The sequence below is a fragment of the Oxyura jamaicensis genome, chromosome 2, assembly GCF_011077185.1.
Source record: "Oxyura jamaicensis isolate SHBP4307 breed ruddy duck chromosome 2, BPBGC_Ojam_1.0, whole genome shotgun sequence".
Classification (NCBI taxonomy): Eukaryota; Metazoa; Chordata; class Aves; order Anseriformes; family Anatidae; genus Oxyura; species Oxyura jamaicensis.
In genome coordinates this window covers 117,890,059-117,907,651 of record NC_048894.1, presented here as the reverse complement: position 1 = coordinate 117,907,651, position 17,593 = coordinate 117,890,059, and the positions used below count along the sequence as shown (strand labels likewise).

General features: G+C 40.9%; 1 protein-coding gene and 1 long non-coding RNA gene across 2 annotated transcripts; both read right to left on the bottom strand.

The window, feature by feature from the left end:
* Positions 1-7,055: 7,055 nt before the first annotated feature.
* On the bottom strand, positions 7,056-16,718 carry MRPL15 (mitochondrial ribosomal protein L15). The gene is made up of 5 exons (XM_035316918.1): positions 16,558-16,718; positions 12,970-13,127; positions 9,635-9,800; positions 8,999-9,122; positions 7,056-7,636 (listed from the first exon to the last, which is right to left on the bottom strand). The coding sequence occupies exons 1-5, from the start codon at positions 16,654-16,656 to the stop codon at positions 7,299-7,301; spliced, it is 885 nt and encodes a 294-aa protein (XP_035172809.1). The 5' UTR covers positions 16,657-16,718; the 3' UTR covers positions 7,056-7,298.
* On the bottom strand, positions 10,082-12,155 carry LOC118161491. Its single transcript, XR_004748056.1, has 2 exons — positions 11,281-12,155; positions 10,082-10,736 (listed from the first exon to the last, which is right to left on the bottom strand). It is a non-coding gene; the product is annotated as an uncharacterized LOC118161491 (long non-coding RNA).
* Positions 16,719-17,593: the final 875 nt, after the last annotated feature.

The window sequence follows — 17,593 nt, the reverse complement described above, 5'->3', positions numbered from 1 at the left end:
CCAGGTCATACACTATTTTCTACCCTGAGATTTGGATGCTGGAAACAAAAGGCAAGAGTTGAATTTTACTTCCATGCTGAGATGTGACCAGAGGTCAACAGCGTATACAGCAGTGGAGTTATGCTCTCAGGCAATTAATAAAATCAGCAGGGTATAAGCAATGAATCAGTAACTGTTTTGCAAGCCCTACAATATTTACTGTTTATCCTAAAGCACCAGTTCCTGGAATAATGCCATCACATAAAAATGCTGGCTCCCACTTCTTAAATTTGTTTCTAGCCTTGTTGGATACAGGAACAATGCTTGGAAACAAGATTCCTGTGGGGCTGAAAACTGTAAGAACAACAAAGAAAACCTCAAATGTATTCTTTAAATGATTTCTTGAACACTCACAGTCCATAGCAGTATAGTCAGCAAAAATAAAGGGTAATTAAGCAGGCAGCAGAGTTTGAGCAGGGCTTGCAGAATTGTAGGATATTTTCTGATTTTGCAGTCTCTTCAGATGGAGAATTTCATACCTTGTTTCTCATGGTTCCAAGCCTGTGAACATGACCTTTTCTTCTACCAGGGCCAACCAGAGTGCCATAGCTGCATGTCAATGCCCACAGTGATCTGGGACCATTGCAGGTTCTGTGCATGGCTTCCTAATATGTTGCAAGCAAAGTCATCCAACCTCATCGAGAGCAATAGTTTAAAGTGGGAAAACATGCAATTTCACAAGGTGCAGCAAAAATTACTTGACAGATCATTGTCTTCCGTTTTCTTCTTAGGACAGAGCAGCTTCTCCACAATTAATAGACAAAATTATAGCATCCCTGTGCTTTGATTCCCTCAGATGCACACAAATGATTGCAGAAAAACTGAATTTTGTAGAATTTTGCAGCATGTTCCCATCCTCACTATGGTAATTAATTTCATGATCATTCCTTAGTAAATACCTGTCCTTAATGATGAACCTGTGGTTGCTGGAGCCTGCCAACAATGACAAAAATAAATAAAAATAATAATAATAAAAAAAATCACAGTATCACCAGGCATTTCAGAAGTCCTAGAAGTCAGGGGAGCAGCAAAGTCATGCCAGCCAAGCCCAACATAAAGCAAGTAGAATAATATTTTGACTGGAGCAGTCTCAAGTCTACTGCATGGCCCATACCCAGACTGCTTGCTGTGGTGATTAGTGCTATTTACACTGGGGAAAAAAAAGGAGAAAGAAGGGATAAATGATTGCCTATACACTGAGAAACAAAAATGTCTTTGGGGTGCCAGAGACCCAGAAATCATTGAAAACAGAAGAAAGAAATGGCAAGTCAAAATCTGTACAAGGGTCAGTCCCAAATACGTGTTTTATACAAAGTTCACAACTCATCACAGCAGTTATAGGGGGGCCCTAAGAGACACACTGGACTGCACCTTCTCAGAGAGCAGTGAGACTCCACCTGTGGCTAACTGGCTGTCACTTCTGACAGCTACAAGCACCACTTGCTGAAGCAGACTCCTCGGAAGGGCACCATCCTCCTCTCCCAGTTTTTCTGATTCACGTGTTCAGGAGGCTTTAATTTCCATGCTTTGCTTACAGAGGAAACACATCCATTAGAGGTAGCACAAACATCAGCAACCTATTACGCAGCAGGGGCCAGGAAGATAAGGAAATTTTGAATGGCAATGCCACTGCAGATCTGGGAACTGGAAGCCCTGAAAGAGTCAGAGACTTCTAGGAGGGGATGCCAATGGTTTCTGTAATTCGTAAAAGCTGCTGTCTCCCATAGCTGCAAGGTAACACACATCATATGACTGCCAGCATTTCACCTCTTGTGGCATTACAATGTCCTCTGACTTGTTTTTTAAATCAGCATGCTTATTTTCAAAGACAAAATACATCATCAGGCTTCAGAAGTTCCCAATGCTGAGCTAGGCAACTCACACGGGTGGTATGTGGATCCTTAAGGACACCTTCCAAGCTCGCACTTCAAGCATCGTGAGTCACTGAAGACACAGAGAGTGGGATTCAGCTCCAGATACCTGAGGTTTGGCTGTATACAAGTGAGCAGTATGTCAGAACTGCTGTTGCAGACAGTGGAGCCTAGAGAGCAGTTTGGCAGCTCAGGTGGCTGCTTCAGGCAGACAGTAGTGATTCTCCAGGCTCCATTGACTGTAGCAAGATTTCAAGACAGATTTCTACTGACTACAAAATTAAACAATCGTCCACTTGTGAGCAATATAAAATTAGACTTGCATTAATTTCAAAATTAAAAAAAAAAAAAAAAAAAAAGTATCTCATAATATTAACTTTAAAGGGGACTTAGATGCTAACATTTGAAGCTTTGAACCACAGCTACATTCAAACAATTAACAAAAGCATCTTCCTTTTTAGATACTGATTGAATTTATTTTCCTAATTTTAGGTACTCCACACTGGGAGCAAGACAAACTATACTAGCATCACAAAAAAAATAAAAATAAAAATAAATCCCCACAGAACTATTTATTGTAAATTAACTTACCAACATATTTTTATAACTGTTCTGGTTGTCATTACCCACCCAGGGGAGAACAATAAAAATATAAACACCAAGAAACGGCAGACTTTCCGGCAAATCTGCCCATGTTAAAAGATTAGATACCAGACAGGGCAATCCTAACAGGAGACTAGTATGAACCTTACAGAGGCTGGGTTACCAAAACCGCAAGGAAAGACTGATTTGAGCATTCATGCATTGAAATGCAGAAGTGCCTCTCCATGAAGACTTACACCTAGTGTGTGTAATTTTGAGTTAAGCGCACAGATACCCTTCCAGGAGTGCTCTCTGACTCTCAAAAAGCTCCAAATCCACTGCTGAAAGGGCCCCACACACCGGTCAGCATGTGTCTTGGAATCTACAAGGTTAACAAGTAAACAACTTTGCTGTTGACATTTTTAACAACAAAAGCAACACCAGTCCAGGAAACTCAAGCCACGAAAAACCCCCTCGTATAAACAGATGCAGGAATGATCAACACTTTTCCTGCTCCAGAGGCACATAAAACAACCAGATTTTCAAACTTGGAGTGGGCCAGACAGGATGACACTGTGAGAATGATTGAGCCCTGTAGTTCCCACAACTACAACAGGAGAAGTGGGAAGAGGCGGCTGAAAGGCGCAGATGCAACAGAGGGAGCGTAGCCGAAGGAGGCAGAATAGATCAGAGGACAGTTGGCTTCCACCAAGAAACTGGCAGTTCTTTAGACAATGCCAAACATTTCTGCTACAAAAGACCAAGGTGGCCACTTGGGCTAGGAGCTGAAGGAGCTTAACGTTCGTAACTTTCCTCTGATGGGTAAGAACTCTGGCACACCAGGACTTCCAAGTACAACTTTTCACATATTTAAGCCACAACACAATAAACTGAAATACAGATGGGGAGTTCCACAAAACTATTTCCATCTGATCTCAGATACAGAGACACATTTTTTACAGAACCTGTGAGTGCTCAACAGTACAAAATTAGCTTTGAATCAGCATTTTAAAACTTTAGACTTTAGCAATGAAATAGAAAACAATGAAATAGCAATGGGAAGCTATCTTCATAATTGATCACTTTTATATGACTTCCTGGAGCGCTGACATCAATTACACTTGTATGTCAAAACAATGTTGGCGCTCTGCCAGCGAAGATTCAGATCAGGGCCACCAACTTATTTATTTGTTACTTTTTGGAAATCAGTGAATGGTTTGGTCAACTTTTGGCTGTTCAACACCAATGCTATAGCATGCAGTATAGTGAATGAAGTCAGTAGCTCTTTGATGTATTTTGTTGTACATATAAATGGAATGGAAAATACATTTATTTGGCCTTCAAGTCTGCAGTCAACCACCTGCAAATACAATACTGACTAGCTACTATCTGTAGAGTCTACCTCGTAACAAACAGGCAGTTTCTAATTATGTAGCCATGTACTTGTACTTGTTTAGAGGCCTTTCTTTTGATTTCAGTCTCACATATATGATCAGTTTTATCAAGGAACAATTCAAGAGTATGATGCTATTGCTAAAATTAACATGACTTTCAGTATTTTACAGCACAAATATTTTTCTTTTCCTCAGGTATTTGATAATGCTTTTCCAGTTACGGCAGACTCGGTGCTTCTTGCTGTATAACATATTCTTGCATATGAAAAAAAACACACACACACACACACAAAACAAACAAACAAACAAACACTATCAGAACAGGATAGCCAAACCCATCATTTATCTTATGAACGTGAGAACATGGTACAAATTCCTAGGTAAGAGATTGGCCTTAGATGCCAGTGCTGGCTTACAGTCCTGCATCAAAGAGCCTGACCATCATGTAAGCGGCAGTCCATTGGGAGGTTGTTTATTGTGGATTTATTAAAAACCTTGTCAATAACTTACTCGTGCTTTTGTTAATTCTGTATTTGGTTGCTGGGAGACTTGTGTTCCTGACGAGATAAAATGAACAGGAAATCCTCTATAGCCTTGTCACTTTTTTCACTAGTAAATAAAATCAGAACAACTGTTATAAAATGCTAGCTACTGTAAACAGAAAGGAAAAAAAAAAAAAAAAAAAAAAAAAAGACAAGCATTGCATATTTTAAATAAAGCAACATACAGCCCTTTTTGCCCTCTCCAATTATATGATGATAAAAGATCACCTTTATAAAGCAGAATGACCGGATTTTGTGGAACGTGGCTGTTTTGGCTCCAAGGTACTCGGAGCATTATAGTATCAGAGCCAGGATACAGCTGCCTTGTGACTAAGACGTCGTTCACTGAATAAGTGCTATCCAATCACTCGACGTCACCAGACATCTGTTTCCTGTTTTCATTCTTTCTTTCACTGTTATCATTTTATCCAAGCTACCCTTTCACCTGAAAACCATTTAGAAACCTACAGTAACCAGCATGTGCACGCGTGTGTGTATCAAAGAAGTTGATTTAGAAAAAAAAAAAATTGCTTTCAGCAATTTGTGCATTTTAATACAAAGAGCAGGAGTGGAAGCACAGTTGCCTTCCCCCCTCTTCTCCTCCCAAAAATACACAATGATACATAAACACTTTTGTCTTCTGGTCTTCACTAATATGACTAACTTCCTTCTTTGCTTCCAGTTAAGTAGCTTTCCTGTTGAGTACCACCACCTCCACATAACACAATTGTGAATTGATTCATAAAAACAGAAACATTATGGCACAAATAAGGGAAGGCAATAAATACTCTTCCCCCCCTCCAACTCCTTCCAAATGGAGGCAGTAGTATTGTAATAACAGAAAAAAAATAAAGGCCAAAAAAAAAAAAAAGAGTATTGCTTGTCATTTAAGTTTCCAAACCAACAATCATCAGGATGCAGAACAGGATACATCTAAAGTGAGAAAGTTATTTACTTCACATTCAAGTTAACACTACCTATACTTGTTTTGGCACAGGGCATTGGTCTTAACGTGCCAAAAAAGCGTTGTGCACCTTAAAAAATATTCACACCACTAAGACCAAAATCCTGCTATTCACAACCCAATTTTGTATTGGTGTTGTTTTGCTATGCTTCACCTATGCTTAAAACTGCAAGTCAGGTTCCATTATTCATAGCACACTTAACAACTGACAATAGAAGTTGAAGAGTAAATTGTCAAAAAACTAGTTATATTTCATTGCTAATCTCTGGATTCCATCATCTTATTTTATCAGCATGAGGATGGAAGACATTTTACATTGCTTTAGGTTACAGATGCTCATACTAATTGTAAATGCCATTTGTTGACTGAAGCAACTATCTGGGTTGGTTCGACTAACACCAAGAAAAAAATAATCTGCTTCGTGTTACTCTCTGAAAGAAAACACTATTTTTTCTTGGGGCACGCAAGTGAATTGCAGGTGTTACACAGGAGAAGCAGATTCTGGCACTTGGACAGCTTTCCCGAGGAGATGGGATGGTTTGGCAGCTACAGGAAACTATAAGCAGCATTTCCAAAGGCACATAAAAAATTGGAAAGCAAGGCTTATTCTTGTGTTCTGGTCTTCCGGACCATTTCCTGCATCCTGATATCCAAATTATCCCCATTTTAAAGCCAAATTCAGCTTCCATTAAAAGTTCAAGTAATCATGAAGCATCTTATTAACCTGTGAGGAGTCAGATCAAGTTCTGACACATGAATGTAGACTCATCTTTCAATTTACTGCTTGGTTTGTCATCCCAAATGCCTAATCCTAATCATGCAGATAAAACCTAGGATAGAAATAATACAGTACTATAGACAGCTTGATGAAACAAACACTTGTTGGAAAATGTATTTACCCAGACTGATCATTGACACTATTGATAAATTGATACTATACCCCATAAAAGTAATTTGTTGATAATTTTTTACATCTCCAAAATTCATTTGTCTGCTGCCACAAACAGTCTGAGATCAAGCTGAAAACTGAACGCTTACTGTGTGTTTTGTGCATCATGATCTAAAGTCATCAGATGCATGGATATTCATTCACAGTGGATTCTGCTATGCATTTTAATTAACAACATTACCTTTGTGTCTGGATAAGTTTTAAGTGCTGTTTGAATAAAAATAACCATTGATTTAAAAAACAAAGGATAGCTCTCCTAAGTTTAGATAAAATTATTTTAAACTGCACACCACGTCTTTCTCAATTCCATGTGAAAGGATGAGTATAAGACAATAAGTACATAAGGATCTCTCAAACACTTTCACTATTGATGGCAGTGGCAAAATGCAAAACATTGCTGTGGACTTGAAGAGGTTAATGAATTCTTCTGTACTTTGATATTTTCAATTTCTCTTAATTTTCCCCATCCAAAAAAAAAGGGATGGATTACTTCTCAGAGGTATTCAAGACAGCATTCCAATTAATGTTGTAGAAAATTTTATGCACCACTTGTAAAACTTAATATTGTTTTGTACAATCATGTTTTGGATTTTGAGGGGAGAAGAATACAAATTAATTATGAAGTCAGGCTACTCTTTGGAATCATCCCCTGAAACAGATGCAGTACGGGAATATTTTTTTTCCTGAAAAAGTAAATGGCAAATCATAGCAAGAGAAAGTGCCCGAACACATGCTTTATTTATGTCAGACTCTACACTGCTTCCAAACGTTAAGATTTTTTTATGGACAGTATTATGACAATAAAAAAAATGAGAGCTACATCAGTAGATTACATAAACAATAATTTTTGTTTTGTCTGGTGTAGCAGGAGTCTTAAAAAAAACAAACACCATTTTGTATCCATTATTTCATACCCAGATGTTTCCTGTACACCTGCAGTTGTCTCTAGTCCTGAATTCACGAGCTATAGTATTTTAGCAGCCTCTCATCGGTTGGTTTCAGAATTTTCTTGTCTGCCATGTTTACGATCCATCCTGGAGCAAGACCAAAAAATATCTGCCTGGGATCCTTGCGTGTGCTTAACATTTTGAAGAGCTCATCCTTAGTTATGTCTGGTAGAGAATAACCGTATTTCTTGGCAAGTTCAAGCCGGGCTTCCGCAACCTTAGATGGATCTGCCAGATACCCCCGATTACTGGCATCCGTGTAGTAACGAACTAGATCTTCAGGTGGAAGCATCCGCTTTGGAATAGGCTGGCCACGCAGAAAAAACACTACTGGCTTAATTAAAATTTCTGTGTGCAGAGAAGAGACAAAATTAGATATGATGCTTTACAATCAACATTTAGAAACACTACACTTTTTATTGGGTATTTTGTGCTAAAAAGTTATAAAACTCATTTATTAAAGAATATCAAGCAAAAAAACAAATCTTAATATTCTTGTTCAGAATTAAATACTTATTTACAAGTTTCACTTAACCAACCAAACAACTCTAGTGACAACTGATAAAGATCAATTGAAACAATCCAGATGAATCATTATTTCTAATGCATTTAGAATGCCTACATTGGAAAGATACAATAACTAAGCCAGAAGATGGCATCTTATTCCAAAGATGGACTTCCAGGTTAGAAGTGGCTATTTACACAGTCATCAAGTATAGAATTTTGTGTTTCTGTAAGTATTTTAAATAAAGAATCCATAGTATGTGCACCTATTTAGACTAGATATAGGAAATGAATTATTCACTCAAAAGGCAGTGAGGCACTGGCACAGGCTGCCCAGAGAAGCTGTGGATGCCCCGTCCCTGGAGGTGTTCAAGGCCAGGCTGGATGGGAGGTGTCCCTGGTCTGGTGGGAGGTGTCCCTGCCCATGGCAGGGGGCTTGGAACTAAGGGATCTTTAAGGTCCCTTCCAATTCTGTGATTCTATGTAGACATTTGTGAAAGTATCCTCTCCTCAAATTTTGCTACAGTTGGCAAGTTACTTTCCAGTCCCTTTGAATTCAATATTTAGATCATTTTCTGGATCAGAAAAAAAACAAACAAACAAAACTTGTATCAGTCCAGGGTAACGTATTTTGCACACTGGAAAATGTCTACTCCTCTTGTCCTCAGCTTCATTCACACATGAAATCTCCATTATGGCCAATAAAAATTGCATGAATGAGTATTAGGCAGGATGCAGCCTCAAGCAAAGCAAAGCCACGTTCTTCAGTGAAAGTGTTCTCAAAACAATAGCCATTTTGACTGGAACGATTCTGACCTTCTCTAGCTTAGTTACTTCCTCACTTTAAGTGGAAAAGTATTTTAAATAAAAAATATCAACAACCAATTGTTATTTAAGTCATTTTTTTGCCCTGAATTTTCCTAGGGTTATTAAATGCATGGAAAAGTTGAAGTACAAAAATTCAAAGAAACAACTCTTTATTAGTTCCTCTTTCTACAGAGCTGCTTACATTTCTTTAACTGGGTGATTGGTAAATAACTATTAACAGGTGAACAGTTAAAAAAGCACAGTGTTATATATATAACATTTATATATGTTGCTCAATGCCTCAGAACAGAGAAAGTAGAGGATCGTCCAGTATGTACTGTTCGGAGAGATTTGGATGACTTCATCTTCTCACAGACAGAAAAGAGTGGAAATCCTTACCCAAGCTCCTTGGATCGTAGAACGATGTTGTAATAACACCTCCATTTTTTTCTATGGTTGCAATTGCTAATTCAGATGCCCTTTGTACTTCAATATTTACTTTTGCTGAAAAAATATCAGCACCCTGTAAGTTTCAAAACATATTAGAGTAATATTAAAATGACTATTTTAAGGCATACATTCAATCCTCTCTGCAAAGTTACAAGAAACATTAAGTCCTGCAAAATATTATTTGTCTGTTTGCTGCACCAAGAACGGTAACCAAATTGTTCTCATTCAGTCACTTGGGTTCAAGTAAAGACGCTTGCTTGTCCAAAATTTTCAGACATTTCTTTTGGTACATTCTAGCTTTCTGTTCTAAAATACTTTCTTGACCTCTCATTATACCTTCCTTAACTATTACCTTTGTATAGTCTCCCTGGTCTTGAAACGCCATCCTATTATTTTGCTAACACACAGTGCCCTCTAGTGGATTTAATATCACAAAAATTTCCACAGAAAACTAACTTAGAAAAACAAAGATGCTTCCAAAAACAGAGGAAGGAGAAAGACATTTGGATAGCCTGGCGTGGAAAAAATGAAAACTCAAGGCTTTACACTGCCTAAAACAATAATAGATCTGTTTTGTATGCATACCTCCTCCACCAGCTGGATGCCATAATCTCGTTTGAGAGGTTGTACTGTTACACCTCTGGCATTGGTAAGCTGTGTTAAGTCAATTGGTTGTGTGGGGTCAACTCTACCCAGATCAATCAGGTACTGCAGCTTCTGAAGACTCAGTGGTTGATATTGACGTCTGAGTCTGGGGAGAGAAAAAAAAAAAGGGACAAAGATATTTATGAAACTTTAATAGAACTGGTCAATGATATACAACACATACTCAATTTTCTACCTAGTCCTAAAACTATCAAGAAAATGCTTGAAACAGTCATCCATAAGCCAAAATCATATTTGCATTAAACTTACAAGCCCCAGTTAGAGCTCAAGACTGCATTATGCATTCAGTTCTCACCCTTAATATGGCATTAATCCTTTTGCTGAGCTCTGTTTACTCCAGAATACCTGTCTACCTGCTGACTGTTCTAAGAAAGCAGCAAGACATGAAGAAATTGAAGCATCAGCGTTTCTTGGTAAGTCAACAAGATTCTAAATAACTATCACTTTCAAAGTGAATCCATCTTGGCAGCCTCAGTGATGCATTTGGAAAATCTGACCAAACAAATCCAACCAACCAAAAGACAACAAATGAATAAAAACAAACAAACAAAAAACACCCATGATGAAAACAAAAAGTACCTCTGCCTTTCCATAGAAATTTAGTCAGAGTAGCAGCCAAGCCCAGTACATGCTCCTGCACAGCTTGCCTCTATCCAACAAGTTTTTTTTAGTTCATTACCATTGCACCTGACATCTAACAAGTAGTAAATGGAATCTTTCTCAACAAGGGAGAGAAATATTAAGAACATCTACATTAATCCATATCCCCAAAGGAAAATGGAATATTGTGTCAGCAGCTATCACCTTCAGCAGAAGCTGCTGTTGCATTTTATGAAGTTCTAATTTTACTGCGCAAACCAGTTCTCTGGGTAGTCTTCCTGGTCCTATGCCTCCTGCATACCAGTTATGCTGCTGCTCAGAACTTTCTCAAATGACCAGTTTCACCACCACTATTGGAAATCTGTGAGGGTTAGTAGCAAAAGTGAAAAGCTTGTCTCTGTTAATAGTACGCTAAGCAACACTGTCCTGGTTTCAGTTAGGACAGTTATTTTTCCCTCCTAGTAGCTGGTAGGGTGCTATGTTTTGGATTAGGATGAGAAAAGTGCTGATAACATGCTGATGTTTTAATTGCTGCAGAGCAATGCTTACACTATGCCAAGGACTTTTCAGCTCCTCACTCTGTCCTGCCAGTGGGCAGGCTGGGGGTGCAGCAAAAGCTGGGAGGGGACAGACCCAGGACAGCTGACCCAAACTGGCCAAAGGGGTATTCCATACCATCTGATGTCATGCTGAACAATATATAGGGGTGGCTAGCCGGGGTGGGGGGCCGGCTGCTCGGGGTTGGGCTGGGCATCGGTCAGCGGGTGGTGAGCAATTGCATTGTGCATCACTTGTTTGTACATATTATTATTATCATTATTATTTTCTATCTTAATAAACTGTCTTTATCTCAACTCACAGGCTTCACTTTCCCATTTCTCTCCCCCATCCCAGAGAGGGAGGGGGGAGGGTGAGCGAACGGCTGTGTGGTGTTTAGCTGCCAGCCGGGTTAAACCACAACAAACACGAAACAGAAAACAACCAAGCAGTAAAACTACCCGTCAGACAGCTCCTAACAGAACAAGAGTTCAGAAAGTAGAGAAAAACCACTGCAGACAGAAAAAAGAATAATGCGAAGAAAATAATATTGTGAAGATAAACAGGTAGAGACACTGTTCAGCATGTTCCTATGTTCCTATCCTGACAACAGTCTCTTGATTGCACTTACAATGTTCACTAGAAAAACATTTACAGTAGGCTTGCATTGGAATTTTGAAAACACTAAAAAATTATGAATATTTTATTTGTTGTTTCCACGTGTGCCAGATTTGGTTAAAAAGCAGCAAAACGTATTTTTTTTCACTGCAGAGGCTTGGAATTGTGTGGTTTATGAATAAACTTGTGACTGCTGTTAACGTAAGATCAGCATCTGCATTCTGCAGCACATCCTCTGTGTATTAAAAGTGCCTCTTGGTTACTCTTATAATAAATTAAGTAAAGAGGGAGAGTACTTGGAAATATAGTGTAAAACACTTCAAAACTAACAAGACTTGCAGAGAAAACCTTTAATAATGAGGACAGGTCTGTAAGTTACACTTCATGTATAAATTGAAAATATAAAAATGTGCAGGTATTTGCTGAAGGTAAATCAGCAAACAAAACATGAAATTAAACTGCAAGTTTATCAAATTATGAATAAAAACACATTAGTACTTTCATTCTCGAACTGCCTGCTAGGTGCGGCATGTTTTTGTTACTAGCATCTGTAGCAGCATTGTACAGATATAGAAGTTGCTGAGAACATAGGTAAAGGCAACAAGATGGTTAGTGACCCAGGCAACACGCATGCTATCTTCGAAAACAAAAAACAGATTTAAACAAAAACAAGCAATTAAAAAAAATAAAACCACAGAATATTGTATCTGTCAGTATAGCAAAGAAAATGAATAAAAACACTGACACAGATCCACAGCTAAGAATAGCAACTAGAGAAAAGACGTGTTAGGCCAATCATTTTAAAAAGCTGGAAGATGGACAATGGCACAAGCAAGCACAATGTGAAAAGGGAACAGAAGTGACAGCCAAGGCAGGATGCCTGAGAACAATGGCAAAAGATGACTTAACGGGCTCATCCACCAGATTTGGTATTAAAGAGTTTGCTAAGATACTAGGTGGAACAGATGGAGCCCAGACAAAGACAGCAGCTTCGCATGGCTAAAACGTAGAGGAACGAAGAGAAGCAGGTTTGTTTGGCAGGCAGCAGATCAGAGCTTCAAGTGAATAAAGCAAAGTGAGAAATAACAAAGAAAGACTTTGGATTACACTTCCAAGCCTAACATCTTCACGGGAGTTCACTAATGGAGCCGTTTCCAGTCAGTCCAATGAGAGGAATGGGAAAAAAACATGCATGGAGAAGTGGGCTCAGAGAAGAAATGTGCTCAGCTGTAGGGGCATGGGCACATGCAACATACGAAGAATTATGCAAAGAAAAGGGCAAATAAGAGGTGTAAAACAACAAAAAATAATTAGTTAAAATAAATTTTAAAAAATCTCACGAGAAATGAGAGATTGTGCTGACAGGCAAGCTAATGATCACAGAGGAATATCTCCTCTTCAGTTAGCCGTGTTTTGGCATATTAGATAGATTCCGGCTTCAGGAGAAAGCTTAAGAAATTCAGAAATTAATCAGTCTGCTTAAATGTGAAGAAACTTACCTATGTCCCTCATTAAACCCATACTTTGGTATGGCCAAATAAAATGGAGTTTGGCCACCCTCAAAGCCTAATCGGGGACGATTTCCTCTTTGTCTTTCTCCTTTGTGACCTCTGCCACACTTTCTACCTCCGTATTTTCCGCGGCCACGTCTTTTCTCCTTGAAAACAAACAATGACAGGTAGTCAACGACTTTGTAGATAAGCATTTATAAAAACAGAAGATTTCAGAGGTACAACCAACTTAAAATGCTGAATCTTGGAGGGAAAAAAAAATAGCTCTTTTCTAAGGGGAAAAATACTCAGAAAAGCAGTTTATGTCATTTTTGTACACAGCTCTAGGTAGGTATTGCAACAAAAGAAATACTAGTACTTAATCCTACCTCTTAATATCCTGCTCTCTCCAAGTTAGATAATTCCTCTGAATTAACCTTTGATATTTCCTCCTATTTCATAAGAAAGTTGCTCAGCGCTCAGAAATTTCTGAATGCTAACAATGAAAAAAAAAATCACATCAAGGGAAGAGACTACACACGCTACACATACATACAGCTCTTTTCATGGACTCAGACTTTTTAGCAAGCCTGCAATCACTGGCTACAAATCAGAAGAGAGGATTATATTTCAAAACTTTATTACTGCTTAAATTAAGACTGTGAAACTAAGCAATTAGTTTCCTGAGCGCTTTAAATTAGAATTGCAGCCATAAGTACAGCATTCCAGCAATCCTCTTGCACTCACCTCCTGTTTGTGCCAGGAAAAACACTTGCATAGCTAAATGGTGAACAGGATCAAAGATCTAGGCAAAGGTAAAACCGTTTCCCTCTCCCTCCCGAATTTAGATCAGTTGCACCACTCAGTACAATACAGGTATGCCAAAATCAGTAGCATTACAAGACAGGCAGTAAACAATGGTGGGAACGAGCACCTGGGAGCACCAGATATTAAACGAAGCGGTGCCAGCGCACACTGACCTAGCTATTAGAAGCCTACTGTGTCAGACGACTGTATTTCATGCACTGAGGATTTTGCAGCGCTAAGGATCACTTTGACTTCTTCATGCTTTGCTGGGGATAAGCCATAAGCTCCAGATTCCTCACTGCTGTGCTGAATACAATAAGAGATCTCTGCTCAGCTCCAAGAGGCACGGCCATACCTGTGCACCACTTTGAGGGATCCATTTGGCCTCACAAAGCTTTTCCCATTTAAGCTAACGTTCACTGGACTGCGAACACACGTGGAAGGAGCAATGCCATCTCACTAAGTCTCATAACTCCACAACAAAATACACACACTTGCTATTTTCCAATGTGTTCCTCAACTTGAATTGATAAAGAAAGACATTTTAAATAGCATTTGTAATGCTTACAAGATAACCTTGATTGAGTCCCTGCTGGATCAAAAATAATTTAAACAAGTCATAATTAAAGTGACTTCAGTCAGTTTCTTCACCTTATGTTTTCATGTTCAACACTCAGCCAAACTGCAGGCGCCCCGTATCCTGCAAGTCTTGCTATGGGGTTACGCTGCAGCACAGAATATTTGGTGAAATGAAGGTCTGAAAACTGCTCAGTGCATCACGGTACCTGATTATTATTAGCCTAACACCACAAATACACAAAATTTGATGCTTTATGCTTTTTATTGTGCCTGCAAGTTTTCCAAAGTTACCGATCCCCTACTGCGCACCGTCATATTAATAAGAAGGCCAATGTGGACAGACATCAGAAAAAAATGCATGAATATGCTTGAAACACCTGATCTAAGATGCACAGCTCACCTGTGTTAATGCTAAGCAGCATAAAGGTCAAGTGAAACTTTACGCTAGACCAGACTTCTCCTGCCACTAGAGGAAGCTGTCTCATCCCTCGCCCACACGCTGCGGCTTTACTTGCAGGATCTCTCATGCTGCGTGTCTCTGCGTTGGACGGACCAGGGAATTAAACTGGATGAAAACCAACTTTTGGCCTAATTAGTTTTTGTCAGGTTTAGTTCTGTGATCTGGCTCACCGCACTTGGAGGCAAAGGGAGGGCACAACCTGCCCAGACCCCGGTGTACGCAGTGACTTCATTTAACACAAATACACAGATGATTCGGGGTCAAAACTGGTATATTTGGAGCGCAACTGGTATACTGACCAGACTGTCAGTGAAGTCAATCCAAACATTTAGGTTGTTTTGGCAACTTGTTTGTGAAGTAAAATGCTCTTAAATCCACTCACGGGAGCAGAATAATCACAGACTGAAGCTCTCAGGTGCCATGAGAAAGAGAGCTGAGGTCACCTGTATGAGCTCTAACTGGAGGCCAATAGTTAGTGCTAACACAGGAAAAAAAAAAAATCATTTCCTATTTGAAGTTGCAAGTTACTTGCTAAGGACCCAATGAGTATACAAAGAATCTCTACTACCAAGAGAAGATTTAAAAAAAAAAAAAAAAAAAGTGTTTTCCTAACCCCAGCAGCTATCTTGAAAACCAAAAAATCCTGAGAAAAAATACTGCAAGGAAAATATTAGTTCTACTTTCTTTAAACCTCAAATTCAGAAAATCTCACAACTTCTGGATGCTAAACCTGAAAACACTGTTTTGGGGCCTGAACCAGTCTGAAAATACTTAGGAATAACCATGCCAGCTCTGTACAAGACCTCTTCTTCCCATTCCTCTTGACCCTGGTGAAGTTGGGTCAAGATAAGTAACTCCACAAGGGAACCCTGACAGCTGCAGCAAGAGAAAACATCTATTTCCTTGCCTTGTCATATCTCTCTTTGGGGTTACAAGCAAAGGAGTACTCATCAGCTCCACAAACGTTTCTAGAAAGCACTGTGGGTCCACTCTAACAGCCCCACAAACTTCTTGTGCTGGGGGTCCCAGACCTGGACGCAGCACTCCAGGTGGGGCCTCACAAGGGCAGAGCAGAGGGGCACAATCACCTCCCTCACCCTGCTGGCCACTCCTCTGCTGATTCAGCCCAGGATGCAGTTGGCCTTCTAGGCTGCAAGCACGCACTGCTGGCTCATGTTGAGCTTTTTGTCCACCAGAACCCCCAAGTCCTTCTCTGCAGGGCTGCTCTCAGTAAAGTCTTCTCCCAGTCTGTGCTCACCTCTGGGATTGCCCTGACCCAGGTGCAGCACCTTGCACTTGGACTTGTTCAACCTCATTAGGTTCATGTGGGACCACTTTTCTAGCCTGTCCAGGTCCCTTTGGATAGCATCCCCTCCTTCTGTTGTATCAGCTGCACCACTCAGCTTGGTGTGATTGCAAACATGCTGAGGGTGCACTCGATCCCGCTGTCTGTGTCACTGATAAAGATATTAAACAGCACTGGTCCCAGGACAGATCCCTGAAGGACACCGCTCACCACCGGCCTCCACGTGGACACAGAGCCATTGACCACCACCCTCTAGGTGCAGCCTTCAAGCCAACTCCTTACCCACTGAACGGTTGCCAAGTGACTTTTGTTACCGTCTCCCACCCACTACTGTCTCTCCAACTGCCCCCAGGTTTAGCTGAGGCCACCCATCCGCCAGTTGTCCGCAGGGACAGCCCCACGCACCCAGGCTCAGGGGATCCCCCAGCCCGCCGCAGGCACCCACCTTCTTTTTGGAGCCGGGGCTGGGCCTCAGGTTGGCCAGGCTGACCCTGGGCAGCGACCGCAGCAGCTCCAGGGCCTTGCTCCCGCCGGGGCCGCTCATCCCGGCCCAAGGGCGGCAGCGCCGCTGGCGGGAGGGGGGGCTGCTTTACGGCAGCAGCCGCAAAGCGCGCCTCGCGGCACTGTCGCACTTCCTCCCCTCCCGAAGCGGGAGCGCGCCCGGGGCTGCGCGGCCCCGACATGGCGGCCCAGGGCGGGGTGGGGGGGCTGGATGCGTTATGAAGTGTCGGGTCGAGGAGTGCTGCTTCTCCTGGTGGTCAGCAAGCCAGCTGTACACAGTGCTATGGGGAACCGTCCCAGTGCATGTCAGCCACTAGGGCAGGGAAAAATGCATATATTTTTTTTCTATAATACCTAGTGTTGTGCCTCATAAAGCTTGCACGACCTTAAATTAGGTATAAAACATTCACGTGCAGACACCTCTTTCCCTAAAAGAAACGGCCAACTCACAAGGCTCTAAAGATTCACGACCCAGATGTTTTCACTGGTTCCTTTAGGATTTTAAGAGCGAAGTCCCCCGAACGTCTGCCCGCAGCCGGCGGGCTGCCCCGTGCCCCGCAGGCCACCCTGCCGTTGTGCAGCTCCTGCGTGCCGGGTCCCCACGGAGCTTGTGTGTCTGCAGCAGCCCTGACCAGGCTGAGATCGCTCCAGCTGTGCCGGCTGAAAGCTTGCTCCAGTTATGAGCTGACTGCTGACCTTCTAGGCAGGAGGTGCACCAGCAGGCCGCCTCGTGACATTTACGTTGACTAAATAAGAGACAGTGTAGTCCATGCTGAGGTGGAAAGGGAAGACAGTTTTTTTCACCTCCTCTACAGCAAGCATCAGGTTTATCATGCTTGCTAAGCACCTGACATAGCGTGCAGCTCCTAATCTTTTAAGAATATTTTGTGCATGAACTACATTTTTTGTAATACATTTGGGCTGGGTACATCACAGAACCATAGAACCATAGAACGGCTCAGGTTGGAAGGGACCTTAAA